Consider the following 20,151-nt stretch of genomic DNA (forward strand, 5'->3'; position numbering starts at 1 on the left):
CTCACAGAAGAAGGGGATACCGATTGGTTTAAAGTCAGGAAACGTGTGCATCAGGGTTGTATTCTTTCACCATACCTATTCAATCTGTATGCTGAACAGATAAACTGAGAAGCTGGACTATATGAAGAAGATTGGAGGAAGACTCATTAACAACCTGCATTATGCAGATGGCATAACCTTGCTTGCTGAAAGTGATGAGGACTTGAAGCACTTCTTAATGAAGATCAAAGACCACAGCCTTCAGTATGGATTGTACCTCAACATAGAGAAAATAAAAATCCTCACAACTGGACCAATGAGCAACATCATGATAAATGGAGACTAGATTGAAGTTGTCAAGGATTTCATTTTACTTGGATCCACAATCAATACTCATGGAAGCAGCGGTCAAGAAATCAAAAGACACATTGCATTGGGTAAATCTGCTGCAAAGGACCTCTTCAAAGTGTTGAAAAGCAAAGATGTCACCTTGAAGACTTAAGGTGCTCCTGACCCAAGGCTTGGTATCTCCGATGGCATCATATGCATGTGAAAGCTGGACTGTGAATAAGGAAGACTGAAGAAGAATTGGCGCCTTTGAATTGTGGTGATGGCGAAGAATATTGAATATACCATGGACTGCCAAAAGAACCAACAAATCTGTCTTAGAAGAAGTACAGCCAGAATGCTCCTTAGAGGCAAGGACGGCGAGACTGCGTCTTACATACTTTGGACATGTTGTCAGGAGGGATCAGTTCCTGGAGAAAGATATCATGCTTGGCAGAGTACAGGGTCAGCGGAAAAGAGGAAGACCCTCAACAAGGTGGACTGACACAGTGGCTGGAAGAATGAGCTCAAGCATAACAACGATTGTAAGGATGGCTCGGGATAGGGCAATGTCTCGTTCTGGTGTGCATAGGGTCGCTATGAGCTGGAAACGACTCAACGACACCTAACAACAACAGTATGTAACGGTGTATCAATGTGATTTTCTTTTGTATTTCACTTGTGTAGCATTGATAGAGTAGGCATCTTTTCATATGTTTTTTGGCCACTGTATGTATGTATGTATTTTTGGTTTGTGCCTCATCTAGTTTCTTGCCCACTTTCCTATTGGATTGTCTGCCCCCCCTTTTTTTTTTAACTTATTAGAACTCCTTATTATTTTCAATACGAGCTGTTTATACATCACTTGCTTTTTCAGTTTCATGATGGTGTCTTGACGAACAAAAATTCTGAATTTTTTTATGGTCATATTTGTGTGTGTGTGTGTGCGCGCGCGCGTGAGCGTGTGCTCACGTGCTTTTTATATCTGCTTCTAGGTTTATTGCTCAGATCTGGGAATGCAGCTTACCTGGAATTGATTGTTGTGTATGATAATTCTTGATTAACTTGTTAGCACTCCTCTGCCTTTAAAATGTTTTTTATTTTTTGTCCAGTTTTTATGACTGTCCTCAGCAGGACCCATAAACCTGTTACACGGGTTCGCTGGTGGGTTCAAATTGCCAGCCTTTTTGGGTTAGCAGCCGAGTGCTGTAACTACTCTGCCACCAGGGCTCCTTCCTCAGCAGGACAGTTGGTCTGAATTACCCAGCTTACTAGTCCCGGAAAGAAACCCTGGTGGTGCAGTGGTTAGAGGTTTCAGCTGCTAACCAAAAGGTCAGCTGTTGGACCCCTCCAGCGGCTCCAAGAGAGAAAGATGTGGCAGTCTGCTTCCACAGATATTCATAGCCTTGGAAACCTCATAGGGCAGTTCTACTGTGTCCTCTAGGGTCCCTGTGAGTTGGAGTCGACTTGACGGCAGTGGGTTCGGTTTTTTTATTTCATTCCCAGAAGCAGACACCTCTTTAAGGTTCTAGTTTCACTTTAACTTAAAAATGATCTGATAGCTCCTACTAAAGTGCCTCAACAAATGTGTTTCCTAAAAAAAAAAAAAAAGACTGAAAAACTATATAGATTCATAACAGTTTCTATTTTTTATACATTATTTTACTTTTAAGAGACCCAAATGAGGCTTCTGTTTTATCTGTGCTTCTCTCAGCTATAAAGTACTGCTAGACAGCTTAAGGCTTGCCTCATGAAGTGAGCACGGTCATAGTTATTGCAAGATAATGTCGGCACATTAGTCACAGCAAAAATCTAAATGAAGAAATGTCTGTATCAGACATTAAGACTTCGATCATAAAGTAGTTTAGCCATGGTAATGGCCACCCCCCTTTCTTGTTTATCCATAAATTTAAACCTCTTTTTTGGCCAGAGATGGACTGTATGCAAACCACATCCAGAATGCGTATAGTTGGTGCCACAAAATAGGAAGAAAATGTTTTCGGTTTATGGCAGTGAGATCCGTGACATATGATGCTCCAGGAGCTGTTTTTATAGTGGGCAAGATGCGCAGGAACGGAATAGCAAACTCACAGGATTATTGGCAGGGAAAAACTGGCTACGTGGCTGATGTGAAATTCGCATTTTTCAGACAGCCAGCCTGAAGAATTGGAAAGTGTAGCAGTGAGATGATTTTGCAGCTAGTAAACACAGCCTCGGGAAGCCATGGCAAGGCAGTTTTCTTGTGAGCCATTTTCAGCTTCTAACAGGGCAGGGTGTGGACGCCAGAGAGGAAGACCTGACACAGCCTCCAGGGAGCATTGCCCAGGGGGAAGGTCCTCTCCCGGCTGCACTCGCAGGTAGTGAGGCAAAGACCCCTTGCCCCCGTTGGCACCCAGAACCCTGCCTCGCCCTGGCCATGTCTGTCTCTGAGGTTCACAGTGGAGATTAGCTTGATTGTAGTGTTTGTATCCTTGAAAGTTAGGGCCCGCCACTCGCTAATTGCTTTACTTCCCAGCTCTTGCTTCTACTATTTCCTTTATCACTTTAAAATAGTGGTTCCCAGAGTGTGGTATGGGGACTGCCTCCTCTAAGACCCTTTCAGGAGGGCTGCACGGTCACAGTCATTTTAGTAAGAATACTACGATGTTGTATCTGCCTTCTTTACTCATTCTCTTAAGAGCGTGTGGTGGAGTTAGTTATCCAGGGGCTACATGGCTTGTGATATTACAAAAAGTTGAATGCAGAAGCAGTTGTTAGGATACAAGTGTCCTGTCTTAAGCCAGACATTAAAGATATTTGCAAAACTGTGAAACAGTGCCACTTCTCTCAAAATTTTTGTCCTTTAAAGTATCAGTATTTTTAGTGAAAAAAATATCAACATGGAATGGTTTACTATCAGCATTTTTTCAGTGAATTAATACATTTTAAAAATTTTTATAGTTTTCATTTCTAATGTGGTAATTATTGAAATAACCCATATAAATAAAACCTCTTTGGGGTCCTCAATAATTTTGAAGACTGTAAAGGGATCCTGAGGCCAAAAAGTTGGAAAATCACAGCTTGAAATCCTGTAGGTTCTAGTTGGAATCCCAGCTTCTCACTGAAGTCTGGTCAGATTGTTTACCCCCGTTACCTATCCATTTTCTGAACTTCTGTGCCTACAGTGTAGTGCTGAGTTTTTCTGGAATTGCTTTGTGTGCCAGTTTTCTCCATATCTGTAGTGGAAAGCCCCCGAGGACTGGGATAAAAAACGTTGCCCTGAAGTCAATTCCAACTCCTAGTGACCCTATAGGACAGAGTAGAACTGCCCCATAGTGTTTCCAAGGCTGTAAATCTTTACGGAAGCAGACTGCCACATCTTTCTCCCATGGAGTGGCTGGTGGGTTCGAACTGCCGACCTTTTAGTTAGCAGCTAAGTGCTTAACCACTGTGCCAACAAGACAGGGAACATGTCTTTCATGAGAGAGTTTTTTTTTTTTTTTTTAAGACTTTCAAGGTGTTTAGTGCTGGGCACAAAATAAGCAGTTATTGATGATTATTCATATTATTGCTGCCTTCAGTATCAATGTTAAAATTTCCCCTACTCACCGATTTATCAGAGAAGCAATGTAGGTTTAAAAATTAGCAAACAACTTTAATGTAGTTAACCATTTAATTTTTTTAAAACTACATGAAATTAATACACAGTCTGGAACAAAGCAGACTTTTCTATCAGTCATACATCATCAGGAAATTGGGTACAAAAGCTAAGCTTGGTAATCTGTTTAATTCTTATGTCACCAACGGTTGTGATAAGACCTGGCAACGGGCCCTTGCTCTGAAAGCAGTGAGCATGTGCTGAGCGCTGAGTAAGCGTGCAGTAAAGCTGGTGGGGTTGAATCTGCTGTCACTGGCTGCCCCTGCTGTCCCTGTAGCCTGCAGTCCTGCTCAGGTCTTCAGGGAAAAAAACCAAACCAGTTGCTGCTGAGTCGATTTCCATTCATGGCAACACCATTTGTTTCAGAGAAAAACTGCACTCCATAAGGTTTTCAATAGCTGTAACCTTTGGCAGCAGATCTCCGGGCCGTTCTTCTGAGGAGCCTCTGGGGTGATTTGAATCACCCGCTTTTCGGTTAGTAGCCGAGCACTTAAGCTTTTGCACTACCCAGGGACTCCTTAGGTCTACAGAAGGTAGCCTTAATTTTTTAAGTCCTGTCTGTTGAAGAATTGTCAAGTTGTCCTGAGACTAGCCTGGAGGACATGTTAGTCAATTAAAATGGATTAGTGGGGATAGAAATACCTTTTTCCCCATTCTTGCTTCAGACTGAGTTTATTTTTCTTAGGCAACCGTCCCAGGCTTCCAAGATACAAGAATAAACTTAACATCTTTATGTCAGAGTCCTGCTGTCACTCCCTAAATTCTCTTCACTGCTTCTTCCAGGAAACCTAGGGGCCTGTATGCAAGTAACACACCTACCCTAAGAGCCTAGCAGTACTTCACCGAAGTGTTTCCAGGACAGAGCATGATACCTGGCACGTGGCTACTTTAATGAATGAAAGAATGAATGAATAAATGGAATCTGTACTTATCCTTATTGGGTAAGCTCAGACTATTATATCGAGTTAACCTTCTTTTTCCCCTAAAAACTCAGGTTTATTCCACAGAGTTTATTGGGAATGTCGCTTGTGCTAGCACTGTATTAAATGATGATGATATAGTGCTAAATAAGGCTTAGAGTCTGCCTTTAGGAAGCAAAAACAAACCATTAGACAATTGTGTGGGTAGCCTAGTAGAAACATGCACTAGGTACACTTGTTAACTCAGAGGAAGGACCCTTCCATATGATCTGTGTCAAGAGAGGGGAGTGAAGAAAGACATCACAGAAAAAATTTCTCTAAGCTTGCGTCTGGAAGGTTGAGAAGAAATTTGCGCTGTGGGTGGGAAGACAGTCCAAATGGAAGCAGCATGTCCAAAGGCATGGGCATGTGAAACTACGTGGTGCTTAAGGGAAAATTAGACTTTAAAATTAAGTTTGGCTTTGCTGGGGTATAAATTTTGAGAGAGGAAGTGATTGTGAGATGAAGCCAGAGAGGTCAGCAGGTGCTAGGCCTTGTATATCACACACTGGGAATTGGATTTTCTCTCAAAGGTGAATGAGAGACAGTGCAAAGGCAGTGTGGACTTGAATTGTGTAAAGGTAATTCTAATGGGGGTGGGGTGGGGTGGGCAGGGACATAAAGGTAAGAAAACAAATGTTTTAGAAGCCGGAATAAAATTGGCGAGAGATAATGAAGAACTAGTGCAGTGGCCAGAAACCCTGGTGGCACAGTAGTTAAGTGCTATAGCTGCTAACCAAAAGGTCAACAATTCTAATCCACCAGGCACTCCTTGGAAACTCTATGGGACAGTCCTACTCTGTCCTGTAGGGTCGCTGTAAGTTGGAATTAACTCAGTAGCAGTGGGCTTAGTGCAGTGGCAGTAAGGATAGGAAAGCAAGTCCATACTGAAATATTTGGGATTAGAATTGACAGAATTTGGTGAGAGTAGGGAGCTGATGTTGGTCCCAAATTTCTGACTTGAATGGGATGATTGTATCCCTAAGTGAGGCAGAAGGAGAACACAGTTTGGGGGAGGATTAGTTTAGAAATGTTGAGTTTCCGAGACTGTGGAATGTGACGTGGAGAAGACCATGACCTTAGGCAGTTCTGTAGATGGTTTTGAAGATTTTAGGAAAGGCCAGCCCTAGAGAGATTTGAGAGTCATCTATAGGTGGTAGTTAAACCTATGGGAGAGGATAAGGGCATGTGTGTGTAATAAAAAGAGAAAAGGAAGGATGGACTCCCAAGGAACACACTAGTATTGAAAGGACACATGGAGGAAGACTATCCAGCAAAACAGACTGGAAAGAAGTAGTCTAAGACACACAAAAATAATGAACTTGGCCTTTCCTATCGGAAATAGGCTCAGGCTTTGAAGCCAGGGCCTGAGTTTGGTTCCCTCACCATGATCTTCCCCCACAGACCGTATGTAGAGTAGCAGGAACCCCTCACCACCACCACCACCACCACCACCACCACCACCACCACCACCACCACCAGCACCACCACCACCAGCACCACCACCACCACCACCACCACCACCACCACCACCACCACCACCACCAGCACCACCATCCTGCCCCTGATGGGAAGCTGAAAACAACCAGTAGCGACAAAGGCCTAGGCTGGCTGCAAACCCAAGGAGGCTGGAAGACCCAGACAGAGCCAAGAGACCAGGAGCTAAAACAAGGTGTTTCCTGGCCCCATGACTGGATCTGTTGCTGCTGTTAATTGCCACTGAGTCCATTCCAACTCATGGTGACCCCATGTGTTCAGAGTAGAACTGCTGCTCCGTAGGGTTTTCAAGGTTGTGACCTTTCAGAAGCAGATCACCAGGCTTGACTTCCAATCCCCTCTGGGTAGGTTAAAGCTGCCAGCCTCTCGCCTAGTAGTTGAGCACTTAACCTTTTGTACCACCCAGGTACTCCTGCTAGATCCATCCTACCCTTAGTAGTCAAGATAGGAAGGGAGCATTCACAATTACAGGAGTTTCAGGGGTTCTAATTTTGAAATGCTAAAGAGAGGTTAAGGACCTGCCAGTCTACTTCAGAAAAGAATTAGCCAGTGAAAATCTTACAAAAAGCAGAGAATACCAGAAATACCTGTGTTTTATTGACTATGCAAAAGCATTTGACTGTGTGCATCGTAACAAATTTTGAATACCATTGCAAAGAATGGGAATTCCAGAACACTTAATTGTGCCAATGAGGAAGCTGTACATAGATCAGTCATTTGAACAGAACAAGAGGATACTATGTGGTTTCAAGTCAGGAAAGGTGTGCGCCAGGGTTTGTATCTTTCACCATACCTATTCGGTCTGTATGCTGAGCAAATAATCCAAGAAGCCAGACTATATGAAGAACAACAGGGCATTAGGATTGGAGGAAGACTCCTTAACAACCTGTGTTATGCAGATGGCACAACCTTGCTTGCTGAAAGTGAAGAAGACTTGAGGCACTTACTGATGAAGATCAAAGATCACAGCCTTCAGCATGGATTACACCTCAACATAAAGAAAACAAAAATCCTCACAACTGGACCCATAAGCAACATCATGATAAATGGAGAAAAGATTGAAGTTGTCAAGGATTTCATTTTACTTGGCTCCACAGTCAACACCCATGGAAGCAGCAGTCAGGAAATCAAAGGACACATTGCATTGGGCAAATCTGCTGCAAAAGACCTCTTTAACGTGTTAAAAAGCAAAGATATCACTTTAAGAACTAGGGTGTGCCTGACCAAAGCCATGATGTTTTCAATTGCCTCATATGCATGCGAAAGCTGGGCAATGAATAAGGAAGACTGAAGAAGAATTGATGCCTTTGAATTATGGTGTTGGCGAAGAATGTTGAATATACCATGGACTGCCAAAAGAATGAACACATCTGTCTTGGAAGAAGTACAACCAGAATGCTCCTTAGAAGCCAGGGTGACTAGCTACATCTCACGTACTTTGGACATGTTATCGGGAACATGTTATCTGGTATTATCAGAAGGGATCAGTTCCTGCAGAAGGACATCATGCTTGGTAAAGTAGAGAGTCAGTGAAAAAGTGGAAGATCCTCAACGAGGTCGATTGACACAGTGGCTGCAACAATGGGCTCAAGCGTAACAACGGTTGTGAGGATGGTGCAGGACCAGGCAGTGTTTCTTTCTGTTGTACATAAGGTTGCCACAGCGACTCGACAGACCCTAACAACAACAACAAAGAGACGTTAAAGCAAAAATGGTTGTATCCATTCTATTTGACAACTGGAATTACGGGGACAGAAATCAGATTGCAATGATTAGTAAGTGAACAAGGGATAAGGCTGAGGAGACCACAAATATAAACTGCTTTCTCAAGAAGCTTGACTAGGAGAGGAAAGAAAGGATTAGCCAGAGGAGGAAAGAGGGGATAGCTAAAGGAGATTTTAGGATTAAAGAGATGTTTTTAGGAATGGACAGCCTTGAGCGTTTTTACAGAATTTCCAAAGTGTTTAACTGAAGTAGAAGTGGCCTGAAACTGCAGAAGTAGCATTTCCAGACCTTGGAATAATAGCAAAGCTTTTACATACCAGTGGCTAAATAAATTCATCTGCTTCTGGCATACTGCCTCCACTTGTGCTCCTTAGGCTTTGGATGTTATTTGTGTTAGTTAAATAGGTACTGCCCACTGGGCCAGGTAACAGAGCTGGACGTGTGGTATCCTCCCGTCTGCTCCAAGTCTCCTGGTGTCCCTGATTACCTACCTCCTAGGAAGACCAGCCCAGCTCACCTGCTGGTGTTCTGCCCCCTCCTCACATCTGCTTTTTCATTTAAGACATTTCTTCCGGGCGTCTTGCTTTAAGTTAGGCCCATTGCCAAAGATGTAGGCAATCAGGGTTTTCTCTGTTCTTTGAGACTGAGGAATTTATAGTATATTCTTAATGGTCTGCATCCCAAGAATTATACTGAATGTCAAACCGATAACAATGGTGAGTCCTGGAAGAAGACGGGGGCGGGGGGGGGAGGTAGGGGGAAGGGGACAGTGATCATGCGCTTTATTCATATGGCTTGCATTTTCTAAAATTAAAATTAAATTTAAAAAAGAATCATGCTAAATAATCAAGTATGAAGATTAAAACTCTGTCTTAACAGGTGATAATAACGAAGTAACGTAAATACTTCATTATTACGGAATTTGTGTTTATTTCAACTTGTTACATTCCCTAGAAAGATTCAGTTCTGGCTAGTCCTGTGAGTTTATGGTTAGGTACGTGGCGATGGAGGAACCCTTGAAGTCTACTTGTAGTTTAGCAGGGCATGAGGGTTGATTTGAGAAGAGTCCTGGTGGCGCAGTGGTTAAGCTTTCAGCCGCTAACCAGAAGATCCAGCGGTTCAAACGCCCCAGCTGTTCCATGGCAGAAAGACATGGCAGTCTGCTTCTGTGAAGATTTACAGCCTTGGAAATCCTATAGGGCAGTTCTGCTCTGTCCTATGTTGTTGTTAGGTGCCATTGAGTTGGTTCTGACTCATAGTGACTGTATGGACCACAGAACAAAACAGTGCCTGGTCCTCCGCCATGCTCACAATTGTTGTTATGCGTGAGCCCATTGTTGCAGCCACTGTGTCATTCCATCTTGTTGAGGGTCATCTTCTTTTTTGCTGACCCTCTACTTTACCAAGCATGATGTCCTTCTCCAGGGACTGATTCTTCCTGACAACATGTCCGAAGTATGTAAGACACAGTCTCGCCGTCCTTGCTTCTAAGGAGCGTTCTGGTTGTACTTCTTCCAAGACAGACTTGTTCCTCCCTTTGGCAGTCCATGACACCTTCAGTATTCGTTGCTAACACCACAGTTCAAAGGTGCCAATTCTTTGGTCTTCCTTATTCGTTGTCCAGCTTTTGCATGCATAAGATGCAATTGAAAATACCATGGCTTGGGTCAGGCGCACCTTAGTCTTCAAGGTGACATCTTTGCTTTTCAACACTCTAAAGAGACCTTTTGCAGCAGATTTGCCCAGTGCAATGCATATTTTGATTTCTTGACTGCTGCTTCCATGGGTGTTGATTGTGGATCCAAGTAAAATGAAATTATTGGCAACTTCAATCTTTTCCCCATTTATCGTGATGTTGCTTATGGGTCCAGTTATGAGGATTTTTGTTTTCTTTGTGTTGAGGTGCAATCCATGCTGAAGGCTGTGATCTTTGATCTTCATCAGTAAGTGCTTCAAGTCCTCTTCACTTTCAGCAAGCAAGGTTGTGTCATCTGCATAATGCGGGTTGTTAATGAGTCTTCCTTCAGTCCTGATGCCCCGTTCTTCTTCATATAGTCCAGCTTCTCGGATTGTTTGTTTAGCATACAGATTGAATAGGTATGGTGAAAGGATACAACCCTGATGCACACCTTTTCTGCTTTAAACCACGCAGTATCTTCTTGTTCTGTCTGAACAACTGCCTCTTGATCTGTGTAAAGGTTCCTCATGAGCACAATTAAGTGTTCTGGAATTCCCATTCTTTGCAATGTTATCCATAGTTTATTATGATCCACACAGTCGAATGCCTTTGCATAGTCAATAAAACACAGGTAAACATCTTTCTGGTATTCTCTGCTTTCAGCCAGGATCCATCTGACATCAGCAATGATATCCTTGGTTCCACGTCCTCTTCTGAATCCGGCCTGAATTTCTGGCAGTTCCCTGTTGATATACTGCTGCAGCTGCTTTTGAACAATCTTCAGCAAAATTATACTTGTGTGTGATATTAATGATACTGTTTGATAACTCCCACAGTCAGTTGAATCACCTTTCTTAGCCAAAAAAAGAAAAAAAAAATCCAAACCTGTCGAGTCGATTCTGACTCGTAGTGATCCTATAGGACAGAGTAGAACTGCCCCGTAGAGTTTCCAAGGAGCACCTGGTAGATTTGAACTGCCACCCTTTTGGTTGGCAGCCGTAGCTCTTAACCACTGTTGCACCAGGGTTTCCTTTCTTGGCAGTAGGCATAAATATGGATCTCTTCCAGTCCATTGGCCAGGTAGCTGTTTTCCAAATTTCTTGGCATAGACAAGTGAGCACTTTCAGCGTTGCATCCATTTCTTGAAACATCTCTGTCCTACGGGTTTACTATAAGTCAGAATCCACTTGGCAGCAATGGGTTTGGTTTGGGGTTGATTTAATCAGCAATTCACTGAACTCTCACCCTGATTGTGAATCTGAAGACCAGTCTGATTACTCTGGAAGACAATGGAGAAAATTGGAATAGCTCAGAGTAGTTGACTGCTTCCACTGTACGTGGTCAGATGGTAGGATTACGATGTAGTTCTAAACATTTGAAGATGATGTTTTGAAGGAAGTTGCTATTATCCATACCTGTGAAGGAAAAGAGTACTGTAGATAACTGCTGCTAGATGATTCCAAATGTTGATTTTAAAATTAATGTTTTATGTTTATTTTGAATATGAGCCCTGCAGAGAAAGTAGTGAAGCTGTTCTGTAAAAACTGATTTGAGAGTGCTTGGAAAACTGCCCAGTTTCTCTCACCTGCCTGTCTCTCTGCTTTAACTCCCCCCACTGCCTTCACTGAATGCTGGCAAGCATCTGGGACCACCTACCAAGCAGGCAAAGGCCCAAACTGTCCATTGTCTCCTTCTAAGCATGTCTGCTAAGAAGATACGTACTATTGGAGGATTGACAGTATGTAACTTCAAGACTTACTGTAAAGCTGTAGTGATCAAGGCAGTGTAGTACAGCTAAAAGAATAGACAACTGGATCAATGGAACAGAATACAGAGCTCCAAAATAGACCCACACGAATACAGTCAACGACGTTAATCTTTGACAAAGGAGCAAACACAGTTCAATGGAAAAAGAATAGTCTTTTCAAAAAATGGTGCTAAAACAACTGAATATCCACATGCAAAAAAAAAAAAATGAATCTAAACACAGACCTTATACCTTTCACAAAAATTAACTCAAAATGGATCATAGACCTAAATGTAAAATGCAAAGCTGTAAAACTTCCAGAAGCTAACATGGGAGAAAATTTAGGTGACCTTGGGTTTGGTGATGACTTTTTAGATACAACGTCAAAAGTGTGATCTATGCTGCACACCTGTGCTCATTGCAGCACTAGTCACAACAGCAGAAGGGTGGAGACAGCCTAAGTGTCCGTCAACAGATGAATGGATCAGCAAAATGTGGCACAGATGAAGAAGGGAATACTGCGCAGCCTTAAAGAGAAATGAAGCCCTGATACGTGCTACAACATGGATGGACCTCGAAGACATTGTATCAACTGAAATAAGTCAGTCACAAAAGGACAAAAACTATATGACCTCACTTATATGAAAAGACAGAATAAGTAAATATATAGAGACCCTTGGCTATTAGGGTTACCTAGGGTGGGAGGGGAAGGGAGAGAGGGAGTTATTCTCTGGGAAGTAGTGGGTTTATGTTTACGGTGATGGGAAAGTTGACATTAATTAACGGTAGTGGTTGTACAACCTGATGAATGTAACTGATATCACTAAATTCCACACCTGAAAAAGGGCGAAATGGTAAATACTATTTCTAGTTCTCCAGCAGTAGCAGCAACCTACAACAAAACAGAGAGAGAGAGAGAGGGAAAAGTTGTTGTTACAACTTGCATACTTTCAAACACCCAACACCCCCATGGGATTAGTTCTGTTGGTTTGAAGGTACAGGGTCATAGCTTTGTGGAATTGTCCAGTCAATTGGCCTAATACTGTTCTCAGGATTACTGTTTTACACCCTAGTTTGGTGAGTAGTGCCAGCGGTCTTAAAAGGTTGTGAGGGGCCATCCAAGACACAACAGTTGGTCTGTATTCACTTGGAGCAGCAGAGGAAGAAGGAGACCCAGGAAGCAGAGATGGAACTGGACTGCAGGTGTAACTGCCACCATGAACTACTGCCTGCTTAGCCATGAGACCAGAAGAACTGAGTGGTGCTCAGCTACCATTACTGACTGTTCTGATCAAGGAAACAATAGATGAACCCTGATCAAAAAAAGGAATAAAATGTACAAGAGAATTTCAAATTCTTATAGAAGCCAGACTTACTGGTCCTGTTAACTCTGGAAGAGCACCTGAAACTGTCACTCTGGGAATGTCTTTGAACCATGAACTAAATATCCCCTTAACCTAAAATTCTCGTAAAAAGACCAGACTTAATAGTCTGACTGAGACTAGGAGGACCCCAGAGGTCATGGTCCCCAGACCTTCTGGTAGCCCAAGACAGGAACCATTCCCAAAGCTAGCTCTTCAGACAGGGATTGGGCTGGACTGTGGGATGGAAAATGATACTGATGAAGAGTGAGCTTCCTGCATCAAGTAGATACATGAGACTATGTGGGCAGCTCCTCTCTGGAGAAGAGATGAGAGGGCAGAGGGGATTGGAAGCTGGCCGAATGCACATGAAAATAGAAATTGGAGGGAAGGAGTGTGCTGTCTCACTATGGGGAGAGCAACTAGGAGTACACAGCAAGATGTATATAAGCTTTCGTATGAGAGACTGACTTGGTTTGTAAACTTTCACTTAAAGCACAATAAAAATTAAAAAAAAATTATCTCCTTAAATTATCTTTAAACAGCTATTGAGCTAAATTAGTAAAGAGCATTTGACTTGAGCTTTGCACTATTTTAAAGAATTATCCATATGAGATAAAATTGTCAACAGTAACTCTAAAGCAGAGATGAGAAGTTTAGGAGTTAGCGAGTTTAAGCCAATGCTGGTTTAACAATATGGGTGCAGGTAGTGAGAATGGTGTCAGAAAATGAAGACTGTAACCAAGGTTATTGAATTGTTACATGTAGAAACTAATTAATGGGTATGTGTTTTGTTACATATGTTTTCATAAAAATGGCTATTGTTTCACACACGTAATTAAATGGTTCATCATTAAATAAATAAAATTGTTACTATATTAGCAACTTGCTATGATTCTATTTGATTTCGTCATGCCAGACATTATGTAGGAAGGGATTGGGGAGGGGCACGAATGGGAAAAGGGGGACCAGTTAAGAGGCTCCCACAAGTGAGAAATGATGACCGTGATGGAAATGAAGAGTTTTGAGTGGATCTGAGATACATGTTTTGAAAGCAGAAATGAGAAAACTTGCTGAGGCCTTATACAAGGGAGCTGGTATAGGGAGAGAAATCCAGGATGAATCTTAGGATTTTGACCTGAGCTCCTGGGTAGATAGTGGTGCTGTTAATAAAGACAGTGAAGACTAGGGAGAAAGAGGGCTGGGCAGGGGGTGAAGAGTACACTTTGGAACATGTCGAATTTGAAGTGATATAACACATAGAAACGGAGATGTTGAAAAGGCGATTTGGTATTTTTCTGGTAGAACAAATAAGGGAAAACAACAAAAGTTTAATGTAGGTTTTAATGTTTCTTTAGAAAGTGTTTCAGTTCACATTCTTCTTAACAACTGCTTGTCTTTATTGGGAAACCCCGTTGGTGTAGTAGTTAAGTGCTATAGCTGCTAACCAAATGGTCAGCGGTTCAGATCCGGCAGGTGCTCCTTGGAAACCCTGTTGGGCATTTTACTCTGTCCTGTGAGTCAGAATTGACTCGATGGCAATGGGTTTGGTTTTTCGGTTTTTGTCTTTATTGAGCGCGTGATGCCCTAACCTGCACTACTGGCTGCTCCTTGCAAAGGGTGGAAACCCTGGTGGCATAGTGGTTAAGAGCTACGGCTGCTAACCAAAAGGTTGGCAGTTCAAATCCACCAGGCGCTCCTTGGAAATTCTACAGGGCAGTTCTGCTCTGTCTTATAGGGTTACTATGAGTCGGAAGCAACTCGACGGCAATGGGATTTTTGCAAAGGGCTATACATTAATTTATTAATTATTAATAAATTTATTAATTATTTAATTTAATCGTTATAACACCTCCTCCTATCTAGTTTTAAAATTCTAACAATGCTATGAGGAAGATGCTATTATCGTTCCCAGTGTTGGGTGAGGAAGTCGTGGTCTTGAGAGGTTAGGCCATTGGCTGAAGGGAGAATAGCTGGTAAATGGAAGAGCCTGGATTCATACTGTTGTTGGTAGATGCTATCCAGTCGGTTCTGACCCGTAGTGACCCCGTGCAGAATAGAACGAAATTCTGCCCAGTCCTGCATCATCCTCAGTCATTGCAGCCACTGTGTCAGTCCATCTCCTTGAGGGTCTTCTTTTTTACTGACCCTCTGCTTTACCAAGCGTGATGTCCTTCTCCAGAGACTGGTCCCTCCTGATAACATGTCCAAAGTATGTGAGTCGAAGTCTGTCAATATTAGTTTCCTAGGGTTTAAGACAACAGAAATTTATTGTCTCACAGTTCTGGAGGCTAGGACCAAAATCGGGTTTGACTGTATTGCTTCCTTCTGAGGACTCTAAGGCAGAATCTGTTCCGTGCCTCTCTCCCAGCTTCTAGTGGTTCCTGGCGATCCTTGGCATTCCTTGGCTTGTAGATGCATGACTCCAGTCTCTGCCTCTGTCTTTGTGTGACTGTCCTCCCTCTGTATCTCTCTCTCGCTCTCTCAGTCCCTTCTCCTCTTCTTATAATGATATCAGTTGTATTGGATTGGGACCCACCCTATTCCAGTATGATCTCCTGATAACTGATACCTTTAAAATCCCTGTTTCCAAACAAGGTCACATTCACAGGTGCCTTAGGTTAGGATGTCAACATACCTTTTGGAGGTGTCTTAGTTACCTAGTGCTGCTGTAACAGAAATACCATACGTGGATAGTTTTAACAAAGAGAAGTTTACTCTACCAGTCCAGTAGGCTAGAAGTCCGAATTCAGGGCACCAGCCCCAGGGGGAGGCTTTTTTTCTTTGTCAGCTCTGGAAGAAAGTCTTCATCATCAGTCTTCCCTTTGTCTGGGAGCATCTCAGCACAGGAACCTCAGGGTCGAAGGATGCGCTCTGCTGACAGCGCTGCTTTTTTGGTAGTATGAGGTTCCCATGTCTCTCTGCGTGCTTTTCTCTCTTATATCTCAAAAGACATTGGCTTAAGACACTACCTAATCTTGTACATCACATCAACATAATTGTCGCTAATCCATCTTATTAGATCATAGTGATAGGATTTACAACATACAGGAAAATCACATAAAATGGTGGATAGTCACACAGTACTGGGACTTATGGCCCAGCTAAGTTGACATATTTTGGGGGGATGCAGTTCAATCTGTAACAGGGGGATACAGTTCAGTCCATAACAGTGCCTGAAATCAGAGCTTGGGTTCCATTGCTCCTCATGGTGTCTTGTTTTGAATGTGCGGCTCATTGTGATTTTTCTCTCTTTTCAGGGTTTTGGTTTTTTGCACTGAATGTAGCCTGGACTCATCTTCACAGGCTTGTGTTTCCCCAGGATACTGTCAAAGGTAAGTTTTTAAAATTTATATCCACCGTGTATTGACAATGAAACAGGAGAATCTCCATCTTAAAAAGAAGGAAAGTGTGTACTCTGATGCTGCTGCTCCTTTCTAGAGCTCTTACAGAAGGAGGTTGAAAGTGGCTGCCACCTCAGCCCTTTGCTTTTCTACTTGGATTATACATGCCAACTGGTCTCCTAAAAAGCGCTTAGGTTTAGATTGGAGCCCTGGTGGTGCAGTGGTTAAGAGTTCAGCTGGCAACCAAAAGGTCAGCAATTCAAATCTACCAGCTGCTTCTGGGAAACCCTATGGGGCAGTTCTGCACTATCCGATAGGGTCGCTGTGAGTTGGAATTGATGCCACGGTAGTTTTGTATTTAGATTGATAGCAACATTGAATTTGGTGCATCAACATATAAAGCTTGTTGTTGTTGTTTTCAGGTGCCTTAGGGTTCTGACTCAGCGACCCTATATACAACAGAATTAAACACTGCCCTGTCCTATGTCATCCTCAAAATCGTTGTTATGCTTTAGCCCATTGTTGGAGCCACTGTGTCAGTCCATCTCCTTGAGGGTCTTCCTCTTTTTTGCTGACCCTCTACTAAGCATGATGTCCTTCTCCAGGGACTGGTTCCTCCTGATAACATGTCCAAAGTATGTAAGACAAAATGTAGCTATCCTAATAAGCGTTCTGGCTGACTTTTTAGACAGATTTGTTCGGTCTTCTGGAAGTCCATGGTATATTAAGAATTCTTTACCAACAACATAATTCAAAGGCATCAATTCTTCTTTAGTCTTCCATATTTACTGTCCAGCTTTCACATGCATAGGAGATGTTTGAAAACATCATGGCTTGAGTCAGGCCCATTTTAGTCCTTAAAGTGACCTCTTTTCTTTTGGACACTTTAAAGAGGTCTTTTGCAGCAGATTTGACCAATGCAGCGCATCCTTTGATTTCTTGACTGCTGCTTCCATGGGTGTTGATTGTGGATCCAAGTAGATGAAACCCTTGAAAACTTCAGTCTTTTCCCTATTTATCATCCTGTTGCTTATTGGTCCAGTTGTGAGGGTTTTTGTTTTCTTTATGTTGAGGTGTAACCCATACTGGAGGCTGTCATCTTTGATCTTCATCAGTTAAGTGCTTCAAGTCCTCTTCACTTTCAGCAAGCAGCGTTGTGTCATCTGCATAACACAGGTTGTTAATGAGTCTTCCTCCAGTCCTGATGCCACATTCTTCTTCATATGGTCTAGCTTCTTGGATTATTTGCTCAGCATACAGATTGAATAAGTATGGTGAGAGGATACAGCCCTGACACACACCTTTCTTCAGTTTAAACCACACAGCATCCCCCTTGTTCTGTTTAAATGACTGCCTCTTGATCTAAGTACAGATTCTGCATGAGCACAATTAAATGTTCTGGAATTCCCATTCTTCTCAATGTTATCCATAATTTGTTATGATCCACACAGTTGAATGCTTTTGCATAGTCAGTAAAACACAGGCAAACATCTTTTTGGTATTCTCTTTCAGCCATGACCACCTGACATCAAAAATGTTATCCGTTGTCCCACGTCTTCTTCTGCATCTGGCTTGAATTTTTGGCAGTTGGCTGTCGATGTCCTGCTGCCACTACTTTTGAGTTATCTTTAGCCAAATTTTACTTGTGTGTGGTGTTAATGATATTGTTCGATAGTTTCTGCACTCTGTTGGATCACCTTTCTTTGGAATGGGTACAAATATGGATCTCTTCCAGTTGGTTGACCAGGCTGGCCAGATTGCTGTCTTCCAAATTTCTTGGCATAGACGAGTGAGCACCTCCAGTGCTGTATCTGTTTGTTGAAAGATCTCAACTGTTATTCTGTCAATTCCTGGAGCCTTGTTTTTCACCAATGCCTTCATGCAGCTTGGACCTTTTCCTTTAGTACAGTGGGTTTTTGATCATATGGTACCTCCTGAAATGGTTGAACATCGACCAGTTCTTTTCGGTACAGTGATTCTGTGTATTCCTTTCGTCTTCTGCTTCCTGCATTGTCTGATATTTTCCCTGTGGAATTCCTCAGCGTTCCAACTTAAGGCTTCATTGTTTCTTTAGCTCTTTCATCTTGAGAAATGCCAAGTGTATTCTTCCCTCTTGGTTTTCTAACTCCAGGGCTTTGCACATGTCATTATAATACTTTACTTGTCTTCTTGATCCACCCTTTGAAATCTTCTGTTCAGTTCTTTTACTTCATCATTTCTTTCTTTTGCTTTAACTACTTTATATTCAAGAGCGACTTTCAAGAGTCTCTTCTGACATCCATTTTGGTCTTTTCTTTCTTTCCTGTCTTTTTAATGACCTCTTGCTTTCTTCATGTATGGGGCCCTGGTGGCACAGTGGTTAAGAGCTACGACTGTTAACTAAGAGTTTGGCAGTTCAAATCCACCAGCCGCTCCTTGGAAACCCTATGGGGCAGTTCTGCTCTGCCCTGTAGGGTCACTATGAGTTGGAATCGACTTGACAGCAACGGGTTTGGTTTGGTTGGTTGGTTCTTCATGTATGGTATCCTTGATATTCTACAACTCGTCTGGTCTTCAGTCATTAGTGTTCAGTGGATCAAACCTATTCTTGAGATGGTCTCTAAATCCAGGTGGGATATACTCAGGGTCATATTTTGGCTCTTGTGGACATGTTCTAATTTTCTTCAGCTTCAGCTTGAACTTGCATAGGAGCAGTTGATGGTCTGTTTCTCAGTTGGCCCCTGGCCTTGTTCTGACTGATGATACTGAGCTTTCCATTGTCTTGTTCTATAGATGTAGTCATTTGATTCCTGTGTATTCCATCCACTGAGGTCCATGTATACAGTTACCGTTTATGTTGTTGAAAAAAAGGTATTTGCAGTGAAGAAGTCATTGATCTTTCAAAATTCTATCATGTGATCTCTGGCATCGTTTCTGTCACCAAGGCCATATTTTCCAACAACTGATTCTTCTTCTTTCCAACTTTTGCATCCAATGGCCAGTAATTATCAATGTGTCTTGATTGAGTATTTGATCAATTACAGACTGCAGAAGTAGGTAAAAATCTTCAATTTCTTCATCTTTGGTCTTACTGATTGATGCGTAAGTTTGAATAATAGTCATATTAACTGGTCTTCCTTATAGGTGTATAGATATTATCTTATCACTGGCAGTGTTGTACTTCTGGATAGATCTTGAAATGTTCTTTTTGGCAATGAACGTGATGCCGTTCCTCTTCAGTGTGTCATTCCCAGCATAGTAGACCATGTGATTGTCTGATTCAAAATGGTCAATACCAGAAGTTAGTTATTAGAATTGACAATTCCATAGTTTTATGTGAGTATATTCCTAGCTTCTCAGCCTCTGATACTTTCCTGCCCCAGTTTGTAGCCCACATAAATGCCAGAGTGAGCTTTCTAAACTATAAATGTACTCATGTCACTTTCCTTTGCTTGAAAAGCGCCGATGGCTCCCAGTTGCTACAGATGCTACCCTACAAACTCCCTCAAACCCTAATTCCAAAGCACATTTCTGGCATGTTTTAATGATTCCTTATCTGTAATCCTCACCTGGCCATTTTCTGTTTCCTAGATAGATCTGCTTTTTCACAGCTTCGTACCTTGGTCAGTGCTCTTCTTCTTTGCTTGGAAGGGGGAGAAGAATGCAGCTATCCATGGTCTTTCTTTGTATCTTTGCTCTTGTCCCCTTCTCCAGGGAGCCCTGGGCAAAATTTCTTTTTCATCTGTGTTCTAAGAGTGCCTGCTATTATTACAGTAATAAAGCATTTATTATTTACATTATAGCTATTTACTTGCATCTGTCTCCTTTTCTTGGAAACCCTGGTGGCGTGGTGGTTAAGTGCTGCAGCTGCTAACCCAAGGGTCGGCAGTTCAAATCCACCAGGCGCTCCTTGGAAAC

At 42.4% G+C, this 20,151-nt stretch overlaps 1 protein-coding gene across 6 annotated transcripts in view; it reads left to right on the forward strand.

Moving 5' to 3' along the window:
• Window positions 1–20,151, forward strand: part of TNRC6B (trinucleotide repeat containing adaptor 6B) — a 296,019-nt gene that overhangs the window by 74,450 nt on the left and 201,418 nt on the right. For 3 of the 6 annotated variants that reach the window (XM_049885184.1, XM_049885177.1, XM_049885180.1), the window contains exons 2-3: window positions 4,727–4,884; window positions 16,171–16,245. In XM_049885184.1, coding sequence (XP_049741141.1) covers window positions 4,859–4,884; window positions 16,171–16,245 — 101 coding nt within the window. In that variant the 5' untranslated portion in view covers window positions 4,727–4,858. The remainder of the gene's footprint in view (window positions 1–4,726; window positions 4,885–16,170; window positions 16,246–20,151) is intronic. The other 3 variants (XM_049885179.1, XM_049885178.1, XM_049885181.1) reach the window with 1 other exon arrangement.

The sequence above is a fragment of the Elephas maximus genome, chromosome 4, assembly GCF_024166365.1.
Source record: "Elephas maximus indicus isolate mEleMax1 chromosome 4, mEleMax1 primary haplotype, whole genome shotgun sequence".
NCBI classification, from domain to species: Eukaryota; Metazoa; Chordata; class Mammalia; order Proboscidea; family Elephantidae; genus Elephas; species Elephas maximus.